The sequence below is a fragment of the Neodiprion pinetum genome, chromosome 4 (assembly GCF_021155775.2).
Source record: "Neodiprion pinetum isolate iyNeoPine1 chromosome 4, iyNeoPine1.2, whole genome shotgun sequence".
NCBI classification, from domain to species: domain Eukaryota; kingdom Metazoa; phylum Arthropoda; class Insecta; order Hymenoptera; family Diprionidae; genus Neodiprion; species Neodiprion pinetum.
The window spans coordinates 22,601,331-22,626,752 of NC_060235.2; the positions used below are offsets into that span (position 1 = coordinate 22,601,331).

Below are 25,422 nucleotides of genomic sequence, written 5' to 3' on the forward strand. Positions count from 1 at the left end.
GAAGACATTTCTCTTTTTGGAAAAGTCATTACAGAAATTTGCGAATCAAAGAAAAAATACCAATATCATTACGAAAATTGTTGTGAAAGTTTTTACTCCGCCAATGTCTTCACATCTTGCATTATATTTTGGTTCCTTCACTATCCACCTTTTTCAAAACCGCGTGTGCCGTGAATATAATTTTATTAACTGTGCGTAACCTCGTGACGATTCGGCGTAACACGGTATGTGTACACCCATATTTATACAATCACGCACAGGTTACATACGTGTAATATTTATCGTTTTGAAGAGGTACAAATATATATTTAAAAAAAATCGTGACTGAAATAACGCTCGCGTAATTTTCAATAATATCGGAACATTCCCCGGCAAGAATTTACGGTCTAACGTGTTCTGCGAATACTCCCTTTTCATTCATCAGCCTCGATTCGCGTTCGTTTCAAGGTCGCCTCGTTTCATTCCTAACGCGACTCTCGACGTAAACAAGTATCAGTGACGGAACGAGTGCCTTCTGCCGCGCAGCGCTGTCGTGTCGCCGTCTTTAACCTCGCGAGAGTCCAACGTAAGTTCTCTAATTATCTATTGCCAGCTCCAACAGCTCCAATCGACGATTCCCGCCTCGCCTTGCCCGCCTCGCTGCTACGCAACGAGATCCGATGGCGATGGCTGCGCTGCGATCGACGCGCCACCGCGCGGCATCGACGCTTAGTTCGAGTCGCGGCCGCCGTCGGCGCCCCTGTCGCCTCGCTTTTTGAGGCGCGAAGCGTTCGAACACCGTTATCGATACTGCGCCACGAGGCGAGGGAGAAGGAGAGAGAGAAAGATGGAGAATGGAAACTGATGAGCGCAATTATGACGGAATTAATGTGTTGTAAAACTTGTTTAATATTGAAACATGCCTGTCACAAATTGCACGAAACATTCAAACTACTATAATTAACGATATCTATCGGCTAATGAAAGACGGTAGAATACAAATTTTAATTTAGAATAACTTGGCGGTAAGAAAAGTCGTATAATTTACAAGTTGAACATGCGAGGGTTTGTTTTCTATTTTTTTACATTACCTACAACGTGATTTTCGTGGGAAACTTTGTAAAACTGCGGTAGATGGGGATACAATTATGCGTTATATTATGTCTTTTCTTCTCTTCCTCTGCACTGCTCTTCCTCATCAGGAATAAAAACTGATTATTTCCCTTACAATTGAATTGATCGATGAAGACGTATATACCTGTAATATTCTATTATTAAAGGTATGTACAATAAGCAATACATTAACGCCTGTGATACGTACGATATTGATTCGATGTCGTGTCACAATGAATTGATGCATCGATCGGTCGCACAGGTATCCAGTATACCTATTAAATTGCATTCTAGAGAGAGATAAAGCGAGAAAGAGAGAGAATGACTTGAGAAGCGACTATATATATATGGGTCATTCCACCAATTATTGAGTGAAGTTGTGCCGGGGGGTCGGAACTTTACATAACAAAAAATTTTATTGAAAAGTACATAACAAAGAGAGCTTTCATGATACTTCGATACTTCGAAAGGGAAAAAAAATCACGAAAGCTCTCTTTGTTATGTACTTTTCAATAAAATTTTTTGTTATGTAAAGTTCAGACCCCCCGGCACAATTTCACTCAATAATTGGTGGAATGACCCATATATATACATACACACACACACACATACATGTATTGCTGCAAAACACTCACCGGACTGCATTATTCATTCATTTATATACATACGAACGGCAGACGCGTGTACAAGCATGTGTTCTGTAACGATCATTATTATCATCATCATCACCATTATCATTATCATCAGCTGCACGTGAGAACTGGGCCGCGCCTTTCGCATAACTCGCGTTTAGTCAACTGAATCGACGAACGAACAAATCGACGAACTACTATCAAAATTGAAAGATGTTAATAATAACCAGGAGATTGGTAAACAATAAAAAATAGTAATCATATAATAGTGATAATAATAATAATAATAGTAATAGTAATAACAATAATAATAATCGCAGGGTGAACGGAAGAAAGTAAACAGAAAATAGGAAATGAACGAAATTAATCGAGATGAACAAAAAATGTGATATTTTTTCTTGAAATATTCAAATTTGAAGATAGTTGTTCCTGATACATTTATTATACTTTTGTTTGAAATATCCTGTTATAATTTGAGACACTTCGTATACGTAACAGGATATTGGAGAATCTTTTCGTAATATCTATTTTAAATAACTATAATCGTACGTGTTAATACCTAGATTCGGAATAAGGGAAGGAAAGAAAGGGAAAGAGAAAACGAAAGGGGGAAAATGAGAAGAAAAAGAATAGAGAGGGTATCGAATCTCTTGGATCAACACTCTATCGCCGTGCGATGTTATCTGAAAGTGAGAACTTACGACCTTTATAGCCGCATGGTGTATGGTCGGCGCTCTCTCTCTCTCTCTGCATCGCTGAAGCCAGACAGCGTGTCGCCTGTACCTAGTATAACAGGGATAAATACACGTTTATAAACATATAATATTCATGATGCGCACGAATTTGTTGACTGGAATGAAATAACAATAATAACAATAGTTATACGTGCTTTGCAGGCCAAGTTTTTTTCATCGTTCTTCTATACAGAAAAAATCATTCTCGATAATCGGGTACCAAATTTTATATTTATACTTCATGTATTCCGACAAGTTTATTTATAGGGTGATAATAATAATAATATAATAATTATAACCGCGTGATTGAAAAATTGAGAACAAAAGCGGAAGGAGTTAAAAGTGTATGTAATTATTCTAAACAGTTTGAACGATTTATCGAATTACGGAATTTGCGAGGATCTGTCGTTCATTATTCGTATATTGAAAAAACCGCGTATAATTAATCGATGCAATTACACTTGCACGAATCGCAAATCCTGGTGAAAGTTGTTCGTGCACTTCAGCTCGATTACCAGCGTTTCTATATAATCTATAAAACAAGTTGATTGCACGTACATGATAATCTTATAATAGTTGTCAGAGAAAAGTGTTAGGTCCCATGGTTATTTAGGAATGGAAATGTATAGCTTCGGTTTGGTTCGTTGAGTTTCGCAGGCTTAGAATAGGCGGTGAACGGAGGTGCGAAATTTAAATTTAAAAACCCGTACTTCGAGGATCTCTGTAAAGCCTCAGGTATACGTACCTGTCAGTAAATTTTTTGTGTCCAAGCATTAGAGGAAAGAGACAGCTACCTGTTCACCGATGTGTACATAAGAAATCATTTATATACCCAGCCTGGTTTACTTTGGGTAATAAAAGGCGACCCTTGTTGTATGGCCAAACAGCTAACTTTGCACGAACCTTCGTTATGCGGGTATACGAGAGATTTTAAACAGCAGGATGCATTTGAGAAGGTAATAGAGATAACGCAGGATTAGGAGAATATTTGTGGGACAGTGTGTAAGAATCGTTGAGAGAGTAAATGATAGAGGCTAGATTTTTTTCCCTTAATGAGAATATCGTTAACACGGGAGGGGGGGATTGGGGTGTAGAAAAAGCATTTAATAAATAATATGACAACAAGAATAACATATGTGTACTGAAATCTTTCAAAATGAAAAGATACGTGTATTATCACATTATTATTGTTATTGTTGCTGTACATATTTCGAGGCAATATCATTATCATCACGAATGCTATTTATAAAATCTTATCAAGTATGTTATATATTATGACAATAATTAAAATTTTTATACTATATGTATATATAAAATTATCAAAAGTCTCCTTATGCCGATCATGTATGACGTTATGCAATTTTTATTGGCGAACGGTTGGAGGTTGCTTTTTTGTTTTTCATTATTTAAACAAGAAATAAATAAATATATAAATGACTAAAAAATCGTATCAATCAGATAAAAAAAAATAATAATAAAAATGAATAATATTACACGTATGATATAATGAATCGTGACTAATATCTCTACTGGCGTGAATTTTGCTTCGTAATTGCACGTTATGCGTAGTAGATTTTTGGTATAGAATGCATTTACAATTTTCTTCAACAAGCAGAATTTCCTCTGCATTTTCTCTTCTTCCCGTTTTATTCGAATTAATATTCGACCATTCATACCCACAGGTATAAAATATTATCTAATAATTACTTATAACATAGCATTGCCTTTTCTCTCTCTTCTCTTCTTTTCTCCGTACAAGATTTAAATATATTTATGCACTTGGTAATGTACCTGAAGACTATAGCTAATTATCATCATTATCAACTCCCTCATTCCGCTCAGTCTCTGAATTATCTTTTAATTCTTCGGTCCCTTTCTCCGCCAGTGATTCAAAGTCCTTGTCCCCCTCACCCTCGCCGACTTTCACCCATGCGTATTTACCCTCCAACGGTCTTTCGTTGGTGAAATCAAAGTTCCACCTCTTCTCAGCCTGCGGCAGTCAATTTCAAATTATCGTTACTATACCTATCCTACACTCGAAAGAACTGAACGAATTATAACGACGTAAAATAACGAAGATTAAACAGTGAATATATATGCAGCGCACCTCCGCTAAACTCTTTCGCCCTTCCTCGGACAGACGGTTCGTCAGGTTATCGTCGACGCCTGTCTTCCGACGATCCTGCGCATCCTGCCCCGAGCTTCCCTCGTCCTGAAAAAGTCGTCTCGCCACTCTTTTCGCTTCCGTTCGCCTGACTGCGAGATCTCCCTCCTGCATCGCAAGGCGGGCTCTGAAAAAAGTTCAAGTTTCCCTTCTGTTGTACTGTAAATTTTGATCACTTTTCTTGCAATTTTTTATTCATTTATTTATTTATTTATTGTTTTTTCCTTTTCTTTTTCTCTTTCCGTTCGTCAGAAACCGAAACTTGAGAATTATTACACAGTTTTCGGAAGAAGATTTATCGTAAGAGGATTCTTCCATCTTCTTATGTTTGTGGTGTCGTATTTTAATACAATTTGTACAGTTTGCCCTCTGGAATTATAGAAGCCAATACGATGCGCGCAGCGGATCCGTTTCAAAGCAAAGGTCCGACGTAATTTGAGCCATCGCGCTTTTCGGACGCGAGCTTGGCGTCTAAAATTATTAATCGACGAATCGAACAGCGCGTCTCGACGATTTTTGTAGAGGTGGAAGAAATTTTTTTTTTTCCTGAAAACCAGATTTTCATGTTCAGGGATTTTTGTATACGTACAAGAAGTGTTTTTTCTTTCATTTTGTTTTGCAATTAATTTCCGCTTATTCGTTATACTCAAGCGGTAACAAATATCAAATTTACACAGACGCGTGTTTTTCTTGTGCTCATGCGCACATTTGTACAGACGCTGGGGAGAAAATGAGAGCAAAGAGAGAAAAAGAAAGGCATCCGCACCTGCTTCCGCAGAAAATATATTACAAAGCGTTTTGACGCGATCAATGCGGTTAGTTATTATTCGTACACATCCATGCACCATCAAAATTTTTGTATCTTTGCACACTCGTTATTTTTTTTTTATTTCACTGTCAGACAATAAAATTATAACAGTAATAAAGATTATGGCAATTTCTTTATCATAGTATAATACAGGCTTCGCTTTGTATAAATGAATTATATATATATAATGCTGTTTATAATATGGCAGATGCGTCTATTCGTCTTATCGTCCCGCTCTGCAGAGTTGCAGGTTTTCGTGTTTGTTCCGCATTTACGAAAATTCTTATCTGCGGAAACTGAGACCCTCGTTGTGTATCAAACACATGTGTAACGGCTTTGTTTTCTTTCTACTTCACTACTTTTATCAGCGAAAAAAACTGCAGCTGTAACTAGTTTTGTACAAAAACTATTAAATGTTTAGAAAAAGTTTTCCTTCGTGCTAAAAATTTTTGTTCACGATAAAATAAGTTAATTTAGAAAGAAAAAAATATCACCTCTTTGTACTGACTAACAATTGAGGGTTATCGGCCAGGTTAAATCATACCAGCTGCATCTTACCTCAATGGCCTGTGCTTGTGTGTAAATTTATCCAGAAATTGTAATAATTATTGCACAGCAATCGCGTTTACTTATTCATAAACTTTTTATTTCGATTTATTTTATCTTCAGCCTCCTTGTTCAACCGAAGAAGAATGTTTATTATTTATTCACTTCATCTCTCTCTCTCTCTCTTTCTCTCTCGCTCCTTCTCTTTTAAAAGTTCACCATCTCTTTCTCTCGATTATTTCTTTTTTTATTTTGTTCCCGAACACCGATTATCTTCGTTTCAAAAATTCTCGTCCATCGTGATTATTGATGACAATCGCGTCCGAGGGCTGCGAATTCCCGACAAAACTCTCCGCTCTCTGCTTTTGATAATAGAAAGCAACTCTTTATTGCTACGCGATATTCGCGAGAAACGGACTGATTCGCCCTGTCGACTCTCCTCGAACATGGTTGCGAGCCTCTGTTACACCCCTGAAATCGATACAAACCATTTGTTTCCAAGGGTGCGCTACACGTACACGGGGGTGGATCATCCTGCGCGCGCACCGTCATTTTTCTTATACCTGTATTCATACTCATTCAGGTTATCACAGTACGGATGCGTGTAATAATGATACGAATCACGAATTGACGCATGTTTCAGGGACCACAGGTTGAGCTGGGTTGATTAAAAAAAAAAAAAAAAAAACAAAACAAAAGAAAAAAAAAAGAAAAGAAAGGCAGCACAATATCACATATATCGGGATAAATAAGGATTGCTGCATATCGTAGGTATAACACAGCTGGAAGTCTCATATTAATACCTATCGTAAATAGCGTTGTAATCTGGAAAGAATTATTCTACGTACAGGTTTTTGTAAAAATCGTGCAAAAAACATCTTTGTCATGCACTGCTGCATTTTGTTTTTTTTCTTCTTTCATTTTATCGGTAGGGTACATAAAAATACATCAAATTTCGAAATATTGTTGTAAGCTGACGTTCGTAATACAAGGTTGAGGATACTAAAATTGCAGTATAAGTGTTTTGCAGCAAGTTGAGTATAATTATGACTAAATTTATTCTGTATCCAATATAACGAAGTTTAAATTTACCCCGACACACTTTGCTCACTCATGCACTTACGGATCTCGTTAAAGTCCCCATATTTCTGTCGGAATTCTCACAATGACATTGGCTGAGTTGTCATATTCTATGTCCTGTGTTTTACCGCAGGATTTCGAACGAGTCAAACACTTAAAAAAAATCTTGTTCCGATTTTCGTACAGGGAACAGTTTACGATTAAATTTAACTTACTTCCGGTACATCAAATTTTGACGCAACAACGCAATCAAGAGGGAAAAAAATGACCGAGGGGACGATTCTGCACGTTTCAATAATTGATCGGGGTCACTTTATTACTTACTTATTAGCTGTCCTGGAATCGAGAAACGGTTGTGCGGGTGTGCAGCTTATAAAGCTCAAATCCGTCAGGTGCACAGCGTCGCGGGGAATGAAATTCACGACTGGAGTTGTTTAACGGCTTACGCTTATCTACGGACTGCCTCTGCTGCACGCCGAACGTTCTCCTCATGCATGTATGGACATACATATAATTAACGCCGTGCACCGATATTACATAGGTATGACACACCGGAGCTCTGCGATTAATCGATTAATCGTAAAATCGCTTTTATCTATTACGCGAAACGCGAAGAAACGGCGGCTTGAAAAGCGTTTGTACCGAGACTTATACCAAAGTTTAATACCGTTTAACGATACGAATTGTGTCGTTGCAAATATACAGCACTGAAGGTCGGATGATTTATTTTCGTTTAGTTTCATCGAACGTTTTATAAAGTTAGAAGAAATTTGCTTATCTCGTCGTATTTTTACCATCGGAAAATAAATCAACTTACAGAAATAATTTTTACAGTGGAAAATTGGCCGAAGCTTTTGCTCTATGCTTGCACACCGTTTTCGGGACGCTTGCTGGAGTAGCTTTTGTTTTTATTTTTCCGCCTCACTGTATCAATGAGTCAGATCCTCTTTTCTCCGCAATCACATGGACAGGATGAAACTCGCCACATCTTATCGCGAACTGATTATGCTGCTTAGGCGATTATGTAATGGTAAACTTATTTGCAAATATTTGTATTCGAATAACTCCTGACTGTGCGAGGAGTATAAAAATCGAAAAATACGAAACACGTATGGTATAAGAGAAAGAAACAAAGTCAATATGAAAATGTCTGTAATTTTTATTTTCTCAGTATTTTATCTGCAATTTTACGTTTATATTGTACGATACTTTGAAATTATTCTCCTTAACGAGAATTAATGCTCTAGATAACGTATAAATAAACAAGTTGTAAACCATTATTTTATACATTTGTATATTCGAGTCTGCTTATACCTTGTTTCGATTTTTCCGTTTAAAGTCATGTAGTACTCCCACCCTTACATACCGAGTAAATTCATCCTTTTTCTTCCTCTGTGAAATAAACAAACGAACAGAAAGGGTGTCAAATTTCGGCGGTGCATCGTTCGTTTGCAGCGGAATTCAGGAAAGTTACCGATATCCCGAAAATCGTAAAAAATTGTGTGATCTTTTGACACGTGTTGCTATTACAAATTTCCCGTATTTCAGGGGCCAAAAAGTGCGCAGCTGAGATACTTTGCGCAATTCCGGATAGAATGAGAAGTAGAATGAGGTCCCTAGACGAGAACTCACGCTCAGCTGGGCGCACGGCCAGGCAAGGAACGCTCGGCTACATGACCTTAACGAGACAATATAATCGACGACGGTAATTAATTCGAGTAAATTAATTATAATAGGCGAATGGAGCGCACGTTTCGATCAATGCCCGTGATTGGTTTCTTTTTATTCTTTTTCACGGACGTAAATAGCGTTGTTAATCATATGTATAGTTACGTGCAACTGAACGTATCGACCATATGCTGAAAATCTTTCACCAACTGTTGCTTCCTGCAGCTCGTGCACTGTGTTCTCACCGTACCTTGAAATCACATTCAAAGACAAATCCGTCGCATGCTCGCTTCGGTGAATCGTTGCTGGTTATTCGGTGGGGATCGCCCCTATACTTATGGTAAAAAGAGAAGTAACGAAAAGATGGAGAAAAGGCGGAGGAGGAGGAGGAAGGAACGATGAAATACACTGAAATCTACACACGAGACGGTTATTTAACGGATATTCTTTGTACGATGTAAAAAACTGATTGGTAGGTGAATCCTTTTTTTTTGAACACGAGAAAACTCTTTGCTTTCCCCGATCGCTTACAACTGTATTCGTAATATTCCTTTCGAAATATTTTTCAACTATACTATATAGGTATATACCGCGGAATTTCATTTTGTTCGTTTCATTGTTCATTCTCAGAAAATTTTTCCTCTTCTTTTTCATCTTCTTCTTTTTCATCGCCGCACTTTGATCAATATCGATATAGAATCAGATAAAACCGCTTCAAGAATAGATCCTCGTATGTATACACAAGGCAGAAATAAATTATACCCTCCATAGAAATTTTATCTTCGCCGTGGAATTTTCATCGTTTGTCTTGGCCTCTCTTTTATTTTTTCAAATCGACAGTGGATTGTGAGAAATAGTTTTTCGAATACAGAGAACATAAAAAAAGATGCCAACGTTAATCGTGTATGTACGATGATTCTAATCTTGTCAACTGTGGAATTACCTTATAGTTTTCCATCGATTGCGGAAGAGGGTTGAAAGAGGAATAAAGATCGCAGAAGATAATCATTGATTGGAAAATATTGTTTTTTTTTTTTTTTTGCAATGCAATCGATTCGTCATCAATTATAACTGCTATTCAATTCTCGGCAGGGATGAAATAAAGGAAGAAAGCCAGAGCCTCGATCTTATCTCTCCCCACTTTCTTTCTCTCTCTCACTCTCTGATTTTCTTTTTCTCTTTTTCTTCCCCTGCGGTTCCTCTATTTATATCTTATGCCGCACCCTTTATAATCCATCCATCTGTGAACACACCGCGCCACCCGATTTTGTACCCCTTTATGCATGTAGGAAGGAAGGTTAATAAACATGTTACTTTTTTTTCCTCTTTGTACTTCTAATACCACGCAGACGCGGTATTATTTCACTGAACTGATTTAAAAACTCAGTTCATATGATGATATTTTACGATTTCGTTATAAGTCTGCAGCAACGTCCTGTCGTATGCTGTTCTTCAAATTACTATACGCAAGGGGAAATCTGCAAGCAGTGAGGAGAAAATAACTCACTGAAATGATCTGTCAATAGGCTTGTGAATTAATGATAATTCACCTGAATTAACGAGAATCAACTGAATTAATGCAAAATAACTAAATCAATGAAAATTAACTGACAATGAGAAATATCTGAATTATGAGAAATTAAGTCAAGTTGATTTGAATTAGTTTGGGCTTCGTGTCGGAATCATCTGTTAACGGAGAAAAAAAACAATTGAATTGAAATGAAAAAGAATTGAGTTGAATTGAAAAAAAGCAATTTAAATGAACAAAAAATACAAAAGAATAAATTGAAATTTTTCGAACACACACTTGAATTAGAATCAATTACCAAGAAATGTCGAGTAAAAGATTGGTATTCATGAATTGACATGAATCGAATTGGATAAAAAAAATTAATTTGAACGAAAAAAATTAAGCTGAATGACATGAATTAATTAAAATTAATTGACCTTAAAAAATTATAGTGTCATTCAAATCTCGACTTATTTCCCCCTCGGAATGCAGCGCGGTCGGAAAAGACACGGCTGTTTTTCTCTCGTTCATCAATTTTCCGTATTCTTTTGTCGTCCAGATTTTAATTCTGGATGACGGGAATACATAATTCGTCGTTAAAATTTATGTATACGTTTGAATATTAAACTCGTGTATAATTATCACGTGCCAAAAAGATATACAAATTTAGAGTCGATGATTCACTCGGGAATTTTTTTTCCTTGTACCTTGTTTACTTTCTTTCTTTTTGCCATACGTGTGCATGCAATTATAATTGTGAAGAATTTTTCATCAAGAGTGTCGAGTTTTTTCTCCCGTGAATTCTTGCACTGGTAATGACGAATTCAAATTGAAGATAAAAATATAGAGGAGGACGAGAATGATTCGCTGGACGTCATGCATCAGGGTACAAACCGCGATAACAATGGGACAATGCAAGCTGAGCTTGACTTCTGTGCCGCGGCTCTAATAATTCTTTGTTGTACAAATATACTCACGTACACAACTCGCGTGTCTCAGCGACAATAAGTGTAAACACAAAACATATACACGCACACGCACTCCGCGGGCTGTTTTAACAACTATAATATTATAATTTAATGCGTTTTGCGCCGACGCGCGAAAACAATGGCAATGCCTAGACGGTTGTATTATAATAGCACCCTACGAGGGGAAAATATATGTCAGGAGAGAAAATTCTTCAACTCAACGTCGAACTGCTTTTGTCGGTTATATTTACGCACATTTACTGAAATTTCTCGAACTTTTGCTTACGCCACTTGGCACGCTTCGATAATTAAAAAAAACGGAGCTATTATATTCTCGCGTGTTGACATACACGCGCAAGGCAAGGCAATTGACGCACGAGGACTTGGCGGATAAAAGAAAAAAAAAAAAGAAAAAGTAAAGAAATTTCCTTTTTTCACCCGCGGAATCATATGTCCGGCCGTATAAGATTTGTCGCCCGTTTAGTTAGTTTCGCCGCCGCCGCCAGGCGTAGTTTTCTCGCAGTAGAAGAGACTTGAATATTCCGCGGCTTCCGAGGTTATTTCGATCTTCGCAGTAAATTCATCGTACCACTACGATTTAGAATATCTGACGAATCAATCTTCGGAGGATAAAAAATGCATCTACAAAATGAGCGCAAGCATAATTGGCCGAGTCGATCATCGGCCAAGGAAGGTCTCGAAGAGAAAGAAAGGAGCGAAAGAGGGGTCAACGACTTTTCATCTTCTGCAGTCCACCAGAGTGGCGAGAAAGCAGTTGCAGGCTGCATGTGATGCAGAAGGAGGTAAAGAGAGAGGAAGAGTGAGAAAGACAGAGAGAGGGAGAGAGAGAGAGAGAGAGGTAACGAGGGATGGAGGGAAGTGGCGATGCAGAGAAGGGAACCAGGCAGCCGAATGAACCGGCGCCACCGAGATTAAGAGTGGATATTTTTAGACCTCTTCATGTATTTCTACCTATACGGTGTATTCGGTCTGCTTCGATATTTGCGATCCCGGGCCGATGAGCCGATAGAACCTCCGGTCACCATTCTTTGTTAGTTTGTTGTTTGTTTTTTGTTTTCCACTTTTTTTTCAAAAGCTGTAACGAAACATTGAAGAGGGTAAAAAAGAGATGTCATTATCTTGGAATTCGTTAGAACGACTTTGAAGTTGAGTATGATAAATGCAACGAGTTAGGGTTTATACATGTATACTAGATTTCATGACAAACCTGAAATTGTGAAACAACCCAAGATTTCTTCTATCACAGTTACAAATTCCCGTGATAAAATATCGGCCTGGGTATTTGTGTTAAAACGTCATCGCGAGGAACGAAAAATCGGTCACTGAGAAACTATTTGAGTCAGGTTAGGATCTCTGCCCACGCGAACAACTGACGGTTCTGTTATGCGTTCAAGTTCTGCTTCTCGAGCCAAGTAGGTATCGTCGCGGTGCGACGACAATTCGTTGTTTAGATGTTGACTCGAGCTTCTCGCACATTCGAATACCACGTACCGGTGTCAAAAGATGACGGTATTTTTATTTACCAATTCTACAATGAAACCTGCAACACCGAATCGTGCATCGAAATCCCGGGTGAGTTTTTTTTTTTCCTTTTTCTCATCACGGTAGATTCATGGGGCACCATAAAGGGTGCTGCAGGAAGGACCTGTCCGCGTAATTCAATCCGTTTAAATCCCGCATGAAACGCTAGTAGATGTGGAAAAGATATTCACGTAGGTATATTCTGGCAGGGCACTCTACTTCAAGTGGTCGGTTTAAAGTGGGTGCGGGTTTAGGTTGACACCGGATGAGGTAACCGTACCTCGACATGTTCTCCGTCCCAACCCAACGTAATGTAACATCGTGCACAACGTGCGGTATACATTGTTCCCATTTTCTATACAACACACACACTCACTCTCTCTCTCTCTCTCTCTCTCTCTCTCGGTGCGAGTATGAAATCTGCGCCTTTTGGCAATGTTCGAACCTCCGTGACCAGAGCACAAAAAGTCCTCGGAAGTTCTTCTACGTGATGAAACTGGTTCCACTGTCGAGTTTTCGTCGATGCATGAACGCGTAGTGCACGTTTATGAATGTAGTCAAGTCAGACCATCACTCACCTGTGTCTTGCCGCCAGCATTACTAGGTTGATGAAGTTTTTGGGGTGATCGGTATTCTTCCGGAGCCGGGGACGAGGGGCGAGTTCAGACCTCTGAGGAAGGACTTCGCGGAGAGTCTTCGATGTGAGAACGCGATCTTCAAGAGCGTTGAGCGCACTGTTCGTCAAATGTAGGAATGGGTAGATAGTTTAAATGTGCAACCGGCTGCGTTTTGTTTTAACCTTTAACGGGGTCTATTCCTTCAAGTCAAGTCAAAGCGGCGCTTGCGCGTTTTCGAATTAGGAGCGAGTGAATACAAGGGGCGCTGCAGCCGGGTTTTCTATACTTAGGTGTCGTCCTCTTCCTCCTCTTCATCTTCACCTCTGCATTTCACTTTGTTGTATAGGTATATAGTTACTCGCGCGTCGTGTACGCTATCAGCGTTACGTTGCACGTGTGTTTTCGGTGCCTCGTTCGTCTTCTCCGTCATGCGGTACCTAAACCCATGCATCGTATGATCGTCGATGTTTGAGCCCTTCTGTGTATACATACACACGTGTTGCAGGACTTACTAATAATAGTTTCTCGCCCGCGAGTCTCCCTCGGGAGAGAACCGGGTGAAACCAAGACAGAATTAGAACTCCGCTGTATTATAACGAACTGCAGTCAAAACTCCACCTCAAGGGCGACGACGTTAACCACGCTTCCGACTATCTTGCGTACCTACTATCCCTCCCCTAAGCCACAGCAGGGTGGATTCTAAACATAACTTACATCTACACGTCGAAATTATAAGACGAAATATTTCGACGCTGTAAGTCAGGAGCGACGAGAAACAAATTTTCTTTTTTTTATCAATGTGTATTATTTATGTGCTCAATGTGTGCAAGTCAATGATTCAATGGGTTTGTGCAAATCCTCAATCATAGATACCGGCATTTCTAAAACTCAGGTGTTTATTTTGTAGAAAGTGGTGGCGGCGGAAATCTTGAATCCAGAAGGCGATAGCTCGCGTCGAAAATAAACAAGCTGATGGAAAAATTCGAGAATCAATGAAGTTGGGTCACCCGTCAACTTTTACTGCGTCAATTTTTTAAAACTATTCGTGACTTCGTGCAAACGACAGAATTACTACATTATGCAAAATCGTGCGTTAAAAACATTCAATACTTTGAAAAATATAACACAATCATGTACTTGTAATTAGAAAGTTCAGGGAGGGGTTGTTGTGTCCTCAATTATTGTACAGTTGAGTAAAAGTATATAATGATGCAAAATTTATTGCATACTGTATAAAAGTCTCAGTTGCTTTAAATCACGATTAAAATAATGAGACGGGAAATTTGCGGAAAAAAGGATCTATCTCTCTACGTATCCATCTATCTATCTATCCGTCTATCTGTATATCTATTCTGTTCCATTCACCAGCTGTAAAATCCACCTCGCATGCAATAACAAGATCGAATATGTAACACACGTTACGTACGGATCAAGTACCTCTTACCCTATATAGTGTACAGATAAGCTCTGTAGAGACGTCCTTGAAACACATGCGTCGTATAAAGCGACATTCGCAGTTTAACAAGATTCGTTCGATGTACGCGCGGGCTTCGTCATACGGCACGTACTCGTATTTATGTGCATACGAATCCATCTACATAACTACGGGTGTGAAACATGTTCGATACGTGTCCTAGGTCAAGATTACAGTAGCTTTCTCTGGGTGTTGCAAATTTTTAACGGTTGTTCGAATTTTTTTTTTTTTTTTGATTTTACGCTTCTTGAACACTGTCATAGAAAATAGACTTGTCACCAATTTGAGCGATGAGCTGTAATTATGAAAGAGTGTAGTAACGAAAGAGTTTAGTTAGGAGAAATATCATAAATTGAACGGATGAAAAAAAATACACGAAAGAATTAAAAAATATCGTAGATAAAATTACAAGAAACGATGCATAATTAAGAAGTAGGTAGAGTAATATTCATTAATGGGTTCCCAGTGGCTCACTATTTTTTTCGAATCAAAACTGGTACGAGTTTCTTTTCCAAACAAAGTTTATTTGCGACGAAAGTGGCAGGAGAGACGAACGCTATGTTGATCATAGACACATGAAATTTTTATAGAAATAACACTCGTTTCAGTTTTCATTTAAAAAAAATATCAAACCACTTACAGTAATATTCGCCAACGCCTCAACCTTCCGGCTAACTTGTTTTCGATCGGAAACAAAATGCGAGTCTCAATTCTACACGAATTATGTGACAGTGACTCCCGTTCTCTCCACGTCGGCTGCACCGCCAGTCATTAATTGTCACACAATTCGTATAGAATTGAGACTCGCACTTTGTTTCCGATCGCAAATAAATTAACCGGAAGTCCATGGCACTAACGAACATTACTGTACGTACAGTTTTACACTCTCGATGTTTTCTCGCGCTCTCTACTTTCTCCTTCTTCGTTCATTCTTCGTATTTTTCTTTCAAAGACCAAGGAACATGAGATCCAACCAAGCTCATTTCCCAGAGAGTTGCACTTGTGGTGCAGACTACATGCAGGCCACGGAGCGTGGGACACAAGGAGTTACAAATACGGTTACTCGCCTCGACTTGTTCGGTTGTGTGTAATGTTGTACGGATACCTATCCTATATACTTGCAGCGTTTCGCCCAACAACGGTCACTCCATCCCTCTACCAACACTGCATGATCCACGATCGATATTACGGTCAGTTCTGCGGTGTCTTGGTCCGCTGACCAGTGACCAGCGTCCAGGATGTTGCATTAAATCCCCCGTGGGACTTTTGCGATTCGATTTAACAAACTAGACACCTGCCGCTCTCTTGTTTCGTACTGCCAACTCTTTGTAATTTCAAAGCTGATAGTGGATAGGTATACCTATATTTTTCCTCTGAAACACTAATTTTTTTCATACATTAGTGCCTTGAGTTGTTCACATTCAAATATTTTCGTACTTCCAACGTTTCTCTTCCAAAATTCTCGACACATTTACAGGTAAAAAGAATTTTTCTCGCGATCCTTTCGAGGATTGGTTTTATTTTACGACATGGAACGATTTTTTCTTCCAATCGTATTCTACTTCTTGTTTTCTTATACGTATTTTGAAAACATTTCATTTACGCTAAGTTTTGAAGTTTATCATCATTGTTATTCAATTTTCAATTATAACTGCGATAACGATGATACATCCGCAGTAAACGGAAATATATCCGTGAAAAATTTGATTAAATTTTTATATACATAAATCAGGGAATTGAGAGGATTCAAAAGTAAGTCTTTTCCGTGGAGCGGAAGTCACTGCCGTAGGGGATGAAAATTGGGGACGCGTGACGCGTACCAGACATGGCAGTGTAACAGACACGTGCGACTTGGACCACGTGTCGCGTAGGGAGGCGGGATGCTGCGGCAGCTGGGCACGTCAAAATATATATGTATAATACGAGAATCGAGAGGCAGTCTATGTAAGCTTCATCAGGAAGTTGAACATGCGGTTCGGTGAGGGTGATTTTTTATTTTTCCCCTCTTTCCTTCACTGGAAGAAGATTATTTCTTCTAATTCAGCTCTTCACTTGTTTCGCGGTAAATTTTGATTATTTCTTGTACCGAGTTCTTGGTAATGACAAGACGGGACATTTGTCACACATGGATTCGTGTATACTTATCAGCTTGTTATACGTATTGAACGAAAATTGCAAACTGATTCGCTCGTACTTTAATTACTGGAAATTAATTTATAGAGATTGTATACGCATAGGTACAGTTAAAAACTATATCTATAACAAGATGGTCATAACAGTATCCCTGACAGGTGGATCGAGCCTGAGATCATTACTCGGTATCAATTGAAATAGCGTATTAATTCCCAACATTGTGACAAGAATCGCTCAAAATTTAAGCAACTAACTAATCTGACTGCACTTGATTTGTATGTTTGAATGTTAATGACAATCGAAAAAAATTTAATCACAACAGTATCATGAGTGTAAACATTAGAAGCTTTGCTATACTTTTTCATTTCACAACAAAGACGGCGATTAGCTTTACGTCCTCAATTTTCTGCCCTTCTGGAAATAGATACTCGACGTTTTTGTTTATTTTTTTCTTCACAATGTTTTTGTCGAATGTGTATTAAGTACAGTTTGCTAAATGCACGCCTATTAAGCTGACACCGTGGAACGAGAAGAACCACAAAAAAACAATTACAGTAATTTAGTACTCTTTTATTGCTAATTAGTTGCGTTATTGCCGATTTTGTTACTGTGAATATTTGTTAAAAATGGTGTTTATGCTGACTTGATATTCAAGCCATCACAACTCAAATTTTTCTTTCATCAATTCAGAGCAAAATATTATCAACGAACGAGCAATAAATTTTCCCATCCTTGAGTATCAAGTCAGCACCATTTTCCCAGTCCATTTTCAAGAAAATGTATGCAGCAAGAAAATTAGCGATACCGTAACTACTTAGCAACAAAAGCACACTAAATTACCGCATACTGGTTTTCTGCGATTATGCTTATGCGGCTGTGTGATCTTAATAACCGTGCTAAATGCCTACAATATACATGTATGTATGTACAAATGTACGTGAAACGTGTTCGAAAATGTGCAACTAATATATATATATATTTATACACGGTCTATATTTGCATAATAATATTGAATGCCGTTGTAACCGACAATTCGCTTGACCGCTGCGGAGTTTTTCGGTTTCAAATGCGGACGAGAAAAGAGAGCGATTGGTCATCGTGAAAAAAAAAAAAAAAAAAGGAAAAGAAGAGTGACACTAATGAAGGTTATAACGTAGCATTCACAAAACTCGTGCAGTCTTCTCTCCTCTCCAACCCTTTTTCGCCAGACCGTTTGAATTTCACCTAGCAGCCGTATGTGTAATATAATCAATGTATCGCATCGCGATGGTATAAAAAAAAAAAAAAAAAAAAAGAAGAGGAAAGAGCAAACAAACAGTATCATTTGACGAGGAGTGGAGGGAAGGGGGATGGGAGGGGGGGCAAACGAAGTAAAAGAAGGAGAAAAAGGAGAAAAATAAGGGTTGGGGAGGTGGAGAGAGGGGAGACACGCACACACGCATAAATAAAATAACAACAAATGCGGTTTAACCGGGGCGACGACTTCTTCGTGCAGTTTCAAAGCGTCCCGTGATGCACGCGCCTCTCGGACCTTTTCAACATTATGTTACGATGGATCCGACAATAGGCGTCATAGAGCACCTTAATGAACTCGTCGAGCGACATTTACCGCGTTGGTAAAGAGCGAGGGAAAGAGAGATGGAAATAAACGCGGTTAAGGATACCCATGCAGCTCTCTGCACTCCGCAGGTATAATAAACGTAACGTTCATCAAGTACTTGTATCGGGCGAATGCCGAAAAAATTGGATACGGGCTGCTTGTCTTTTTTACAGATTTACGAAGCGCATCGACGTGGTCTTGAATTTTTGGGTTATTTTTATTACATCGGGGCTTAATGATTCGGCGAGTGTTTTTTACGCCGTATCATAGGTAAATAAATGGGTAAAATTCACTCGAACGCGCGTTGAAAGATCCCAAGCAATAGCGACAATTCAAAAATTCGTATTACTTTATGGAATTAAAGTAAAAAACTCTTACTTCTCTTTTAGTTACGATTTAATATTGCAACAGGCGCGGAACGCCCAATGCAATTATTTTCTGACAACGATGATAATGTTATGTAAATCGCTGTGACTCTCTCGTTTCTTTCTCCCTCCCTCTCTCTTTCGAGTCTCGGTGTGATGCGCATAAAAATTTGAAATGTGTGTAGAGAGAGAGAGAGAGAAAGAAAGCGCCAGAGGGTGAGCAGGGCGAAGGGTGTAACCGACGCTTCAATTAGTCCTATTCATGCCGTTCATTTATTTATCCCTCTCTTCTTCTCTTTCTTTCTTCTCTTCCACTGCCATCGTCATATATATATATATATGTAGATATAAGGTACCGTTTACGTAGTTCAGCAGAAGCCATACGTTACTTTTAACATTATACATTACACGCGCGTGCAGTGGACATATATTATGTATCATTTATACCTATGTGTATTATTGTATACAATTATACATATATGTAGGTATAATCTACGATAACGAGTCGAATTATATAACTCACAATCAGCCATGGCATGGTGACATTATGTATAATTTATACAGCTACCGGAATTTTTTCGTAACATAAATTATTATCGCTTTCCTGACTGTTTTTACGATTATAGTAACATACCGTTGTCATTATTTATTACGAACGAACTTCTGTAACGTGCGTCATGCTTACTTTATTTTCATTTCATTGAATCTTCTTCGTTTTTTTTTTCTTTCTTCTTTCTTTCTTCTTTCTTTCCCTTTCTTCGTCGTCTCGAGAAAGGTTCGTCCTTTTTTTCTCTTCACGAACTTTTAATCGGAATTTTTTTATAGGACGCTCCAAATGATTTCACGGTTTATTTTCACTCGATTCAAATCACCGCGAGTGCATGGATCATGCAACGGTCTTTCGAAGATTGATCGATTTCGGTTTGTACGATATTGGCAGTGTAGAAATGGAAGCGATAATATTAAAAGTTTCTTCTTTCCCCTTCATTCACCACATTTAACTTCACGCTCGATCGATCTTTTTTTTTTGCTTTTTATTTCCTTATTTGTCGTTGTTGTTTTCTTTTCATACAATTTTTAACATTTTTTTTAACAGTTGTCAATTTTTAATTATGTAATACATCAATCGATTTTAGCGAGATCAATATTGAAACGCCTTTAGGGGATTATACTTTCGCACGTGTTTTTGCCGTGTGAAAAGTTCCGGATTTGCGGATGTGAATTATTTGCGATCGGATTTTCATGTGTACGCATAATGTAACATCGGATTCCAAATACAAATTCGATGTATAAAAATCAAGGGGCTCCACGTGTCAACAAATTCTTAACGTATGCGTACATTTGTATGCATATATATATATATATATGTATATACATGCACGCACATACTTGTATACACACGGTATTTTAGTATGTATCTACAGCTTATACATCATGCGTGCAGGTATATGTTTTGTTGGAATACGCGAAACAAGGTGTAATTTTATACACCGAGCTGTTATTCAGATCTGGTATATAGCTTTGCGGGAGCAAAAAACGAATAGGTACCTATAATATAAGAAAAACAAGAATTTACATAAGCTGAGGAGTGAGGAGGCCGACGAACGTGGAAACGGAGAAGAAAAAAAAAAAAAACAACTACGCAGAGTTTGAAAAAATTATATACCCTGCATAGGATCTCTAAAAATAATCTCTCGCGATACGAAATTTACAATTCTGAATTGTAAATATATATATATATATATATATATATATATATATATATATATATATATATATATATATATATATCAGAGTAGCAAAATTCCGCGCGATTTTGCCGCTTGTTTTTCATTATGATAAACTTTTGGCTATGTAGGTACGGGGCTAGATACAAACGTGATACATATATTACATATCTCGTTCGTTTCTCTTTTTCATTGCCAGTTATACATATATATTTATAGAGGTGAAAATAATATGCGAAATCTGATGAAATCAATGACGACGACGATTTGTGGATTTCGTCGTTTCGAACGGTTATGCATTATATATTTATCGATTCACTGATATACACCTATACCCATTATATACGTACACCTCAAGTATCTCATTTCAATGTTAAATCAACATTGATTTGGATCACGTACAAAGTAACAAACTGACAACGAGCGATTTTTCACCATCTATCGGGGGGGGGGGGGGGGGGGGGGGGGGGGGGGGGGGGGGGAATAAGAAAGGAAAAAAAGAGTACAAATGAAATTTCAACACGTCGATAAACATTCAACAAAGATTCGGAACTCGACACGAGATTTTATTTTTTTTCAAAAATATCAATAACAATTATAAAAAAAAAAAAGGAAACGAGAAAACGACACTGATATTATTTACGTTGTGTAGAAATTCTCTGGCGTAAATTTTGACCCGATAATGTTAGGCATTTTATTTCATGTTGATACGATGACGGGGTGAAAATGTTGACACGACCGAACGGACGAACTTAATTACATACCTGGCATACAAGTATACAGATACGCCTAATGCGGCACGTCATGTATGGAAGGTAATTCAACTTTCGAGGGTTGAACGACTCTAACCAACCCCCGTTTCCAGTACCTACGTATACGATATATACATCGAGGTACGTTTTAAACTGTCATCAGGCTAATCGTGAACCGGAGGCGCGTGACTCGTGTCGCGCGTGTTTAGCCAACGACAAACATCCGACTTCTGCCCTCTGCAATTGATGGTTGTTCGGCGTTTCCAAAAAACATAATAATAAGAAAAAGAAAAATCGAGAAAGTTGTGTGCAAGTCGAATTTTCAATTTCGATTGGATTATTACTGCGATCATTTTCTACATTGAATAAAATTATTGAGCTTGAACTGACAGGTGATGAAAAAAAAATTATAGCATATAATAATAATAATTACAAAGGTATTCTAATAAAGTCTTGTGTAAATCCTATGAAAATTTTCCATGTATAATACATATACCAGCTACTTTATAAAAATAAAAATTTTCAAAAATGTCGTGAATTTTTCGAGAAACTTTTCCTTTCTCTTTCTTTTCGCTTATAACATGTTAATATTATTACTATATTGTACCACATATTTCTTACGCAGATAAATTTTACAATACATTCTTTATATCGATAGACGTATATATAAATGTAAACTTTCTCTCTATTTACGTATTTATTAATGACTTGCTTTTTTTTCTGTGTTGGGGGGGTGGGGGAGGCAGTATTGGTTACCCACGGTCGACGAAAAATTTTCATCGATTCGTTTTATTCGTCGAACGGGCGGAAGTGACATTCCGTAAGGAGAAAAAGAGGATGCTAAGCGATGAATGAATGAAGGGTGGTGGCGGGGGGCTGATTTTGACTTGAAGCGAATTAGGCAGCTGCACATCACTGCGTGCGGCAAACAACCCGCGGGGAAAAGAGTTTATCGTCCTGCTGCACGCCGCAGTTTTGCGCAGGGGACATGACGAATTTCCGCGGTCAGGTCCGCATGCGGGAAAAATTACGTCCCCCTGCACACATGTACCTACGTAAAGTCCTCGTCGTCGTCGTCGTCGTCGTCCTGGGCAGTTTTCGTAACGTACCGATCCACCTGGAGGGGCTCGCGCGTGCCATGGGGGTCCTTCCTGGCCCCCATGGGGCCCGCTACCCCCTCCCCCCCACGATCCTTGGCGGGGGAGGAGAGGAGACCGCGTGCACTACACGGCTAATTATACACCCGGCCTCACACAGAAAGCAGCGCCGATGCGCCCCGACGGAACTTAAGCTATAATGTAACTATATATATGTATGTGCGGTAAGGTGCGCCATGGGTTTTACTTCAACGAATCCCATAATAACTCGACGTTGCTTCCGTGTATGGGACATTCCGTGCCAGTTCGGTCCGGTTTTTTACTCGCATCAATGATTTTCGTAGGCACACACATACTTGGTATAATAATCGTTGATGTTGAAATTTTTGGAAATGCGCATATATTTTTTCCAATACAACCGTTTTTCAGTTTCTTAATTATTTGAACGTGTTTGCATCGAGTATCCCGATAAACATTATTCAGAATTCTTAAAAATTTCATTCAATTTCATTCAATTTCAGACTTCGTTTAGATGTACTTGGTTTTTTTTCATTTTTTTTATTTTGAGACTGTATTTTAAAAGTTTTTACAAAAAATTATGTTTTAATACCAATCACTCTGTAACGAGCAGTTTGAAATTGTGTATGTACAGTGTAATGAAGGTCGATTTGACTTTCCAAACAATTGATGATGAACAAACCTGTGGGTAATGAAACAAAAATTTTCAATCAAACTGTAATCCGTGAGATGAAAGCCTGCCTGCAGTTGAGTTGGCACGGAATGCCCGTTACATATAACGCAGATCCTCCTCCTCCACGCCGCAGACACCCGGTGCAGCTGGGCTTTCCGAAGCTGCTTCTCGGTCGCCCTGACACAACCGGGGGGGTTGATGATTAGGGGTTGGGGGTCGCATCGCGGCGGGTTAACGTTTGTTTGTCATCCTAGCTGGCTATTTTCATAATGGAAATCATTTTCATTCGCTTACACATGCGGTATAGTCGAGACATCTCGTATCCTTGTTCATCCGCTGACGCTCGTTGCAAATAATACTGTCAACAACGAAATTTCTAATATTATTACGACCATCGAGTTTTATATTCGTTTAATTCATGTTCCTCCACCGTTTATGAAGTAGTTTCTTTTTTGCGATTTCTTTTTTCTAAATAGTTAATCGTTATTTTTCCTCAGAATACTTCGCCGCATTGCATAACAATATTGTACAAGACAGGGTCGGTATATGACGTATAATACACGGTGTACTGTGGATGTTACATGTAATGAAATAAAATTGATAGTTTGACCGTTGCAGGGGTTGCCTAATGAGTTTGATTTTCTATTTAACGAAGTTTAACGCCCGAACGACGACGATCCGCTAGCATGTCATAACGTCGAACTCAATTTCGTATAATTCATACGTTATTAAATACATACCGATACCCGTACAGACTACAGTCGTATACATAAACGAATTCACTATAGGTACATACGCTTAAGCACCGGAAAATATCTTAACCGAATAGAGCGGCGCTGTACCGATGCGCACATATGGGTCTATATAAATTATAATTGAACTGCGAGACTTTCCCCCCTATCGATACTTTATACCGAAAGTTAATTGATTTCCGACCGTTGCAAAGCACACACGTATGTATACATGTATCCACAGTATATGTACGATACTTTTCGTGCACATGCCAGAAACTATCCAAGCCTGACGTTATTTCTCCGATTTTTGACTTTCAAATTTTATTTTCTAGTCAATAAAACCCATTCGAAGTTACAATGTACTTTCTATTTCTCTATAATTCTTGTATATTTTTCATCCAAGTGAAAAAAAATGATTAAACGGAGCTTCGAAACATTTTTTTTTTTTTTTGTCGTTTTCTCGGTTTTGCTCATCGGGATCAACTCAATACGGTATTTCACGATTGACAATTTTGTCATACCCTGTACATAAAGACGAGGCGTTATATACCGCAATTATAGACGGTGTAGAATATAATATTGTTTACGTATTATAATCCATATCGGATTGAAATTTCATGATTCTTATCCCTCTCGACACCGTCTCGAGTTGACGTGATCGATCGACGAAGAATTTAATTACTGCAATAATGATAATAATGATGATGTATGATAAAAGTAATAATCATAATGATAAAGATTATACTGCAACGGATGCATTCGAATAATTTATGCACGTCAATTTATCAGTGACTATGTCACTCGCGATTTTATTGTTATCAATGAAAATATGTTTATCTTATTATAGGTATAGAAATCGTGCATATATCTGTCGTATGTAGGATATTCATTACCCTCGCCGATAATTCTTGTACAAGATATAATATATTTATTTTTAAGGAGAGGTTGATTCGATATGATTTTTTTCAGACAATGTCACTTTTATTTTTTTTATTTATTATAATTTACGCGATTATCGCTAACACCCTATTGTACATATTTCTATTTATTACATTTTTACGCCTTTAATGACTAGAGATTCGATTTTATTTATAGTATAGTTCGTATAGTGTATAAATCTAAACAGATATACATTAGACTGGGCCAAAAAAAACGGAGAATTTATTTTTAATGGTACTGTAAAAACATTGTTCATGACGACAAATAAAAATTATCCTGAAAGTTTGAGCCCTTAATATTAATATTAAGGGGTGTATCGTTACAGCTATTGATTTTTTAACAGCTACCGCATTTTTTTTACCCAAAATCCGTCAATTATCAATGTGAAAAATTTTATCAATCCATATTTGTAAAGGAAATTAAATTTCCTACAAAAAAGCTCTCTTACTAAATTGACGTAGATCGAGCCGTTTCCTTGTAATCGTGCTTTAAACATTGATTTGTTTTTTCAAATTTTTGTGTGAATTTTTGATATTTGTAATTACCAAA

General features: G+C 38.0%; 2 protein-coding genes across 3 annotated transcripts in view; one reads left to right on the forward strand and one right to left on the reverse strand.

Annotated features, from left to right (window-relative positions):
• The window catches only part of Hipk (Homeodomain interacting protein kinase), a 123,408-nt gene that overhangs the window by 33,614 nt on the left and 64,372 nt on the right, over positions 1-25,422 (forward strand). The gene's annotated exons all lie outside the window — the stretch shown is intronic.
• LOC124216549 (uncharacterized) lies at positions 2,143-13,504 on the reverse strand. Its single transcript, XM_046621146.2, has 3 exons — positions 13,323-13,504; positions 4,566-4,749; positions 2,143-4,448 (listed from the first exon to the last, which is right to left on the reverse strand). The coding sequence occupies exons 1-3, from the start codon at positions 13,340-13,342 to the stop codon at positions 4,263-4,265; spliced, it is 390 nt and encodes a 129-aa protein (XP_046477102.1). The 5' UTR covers positions 13,343-13,504; the 3' UTR covers positions 2,143-4,262.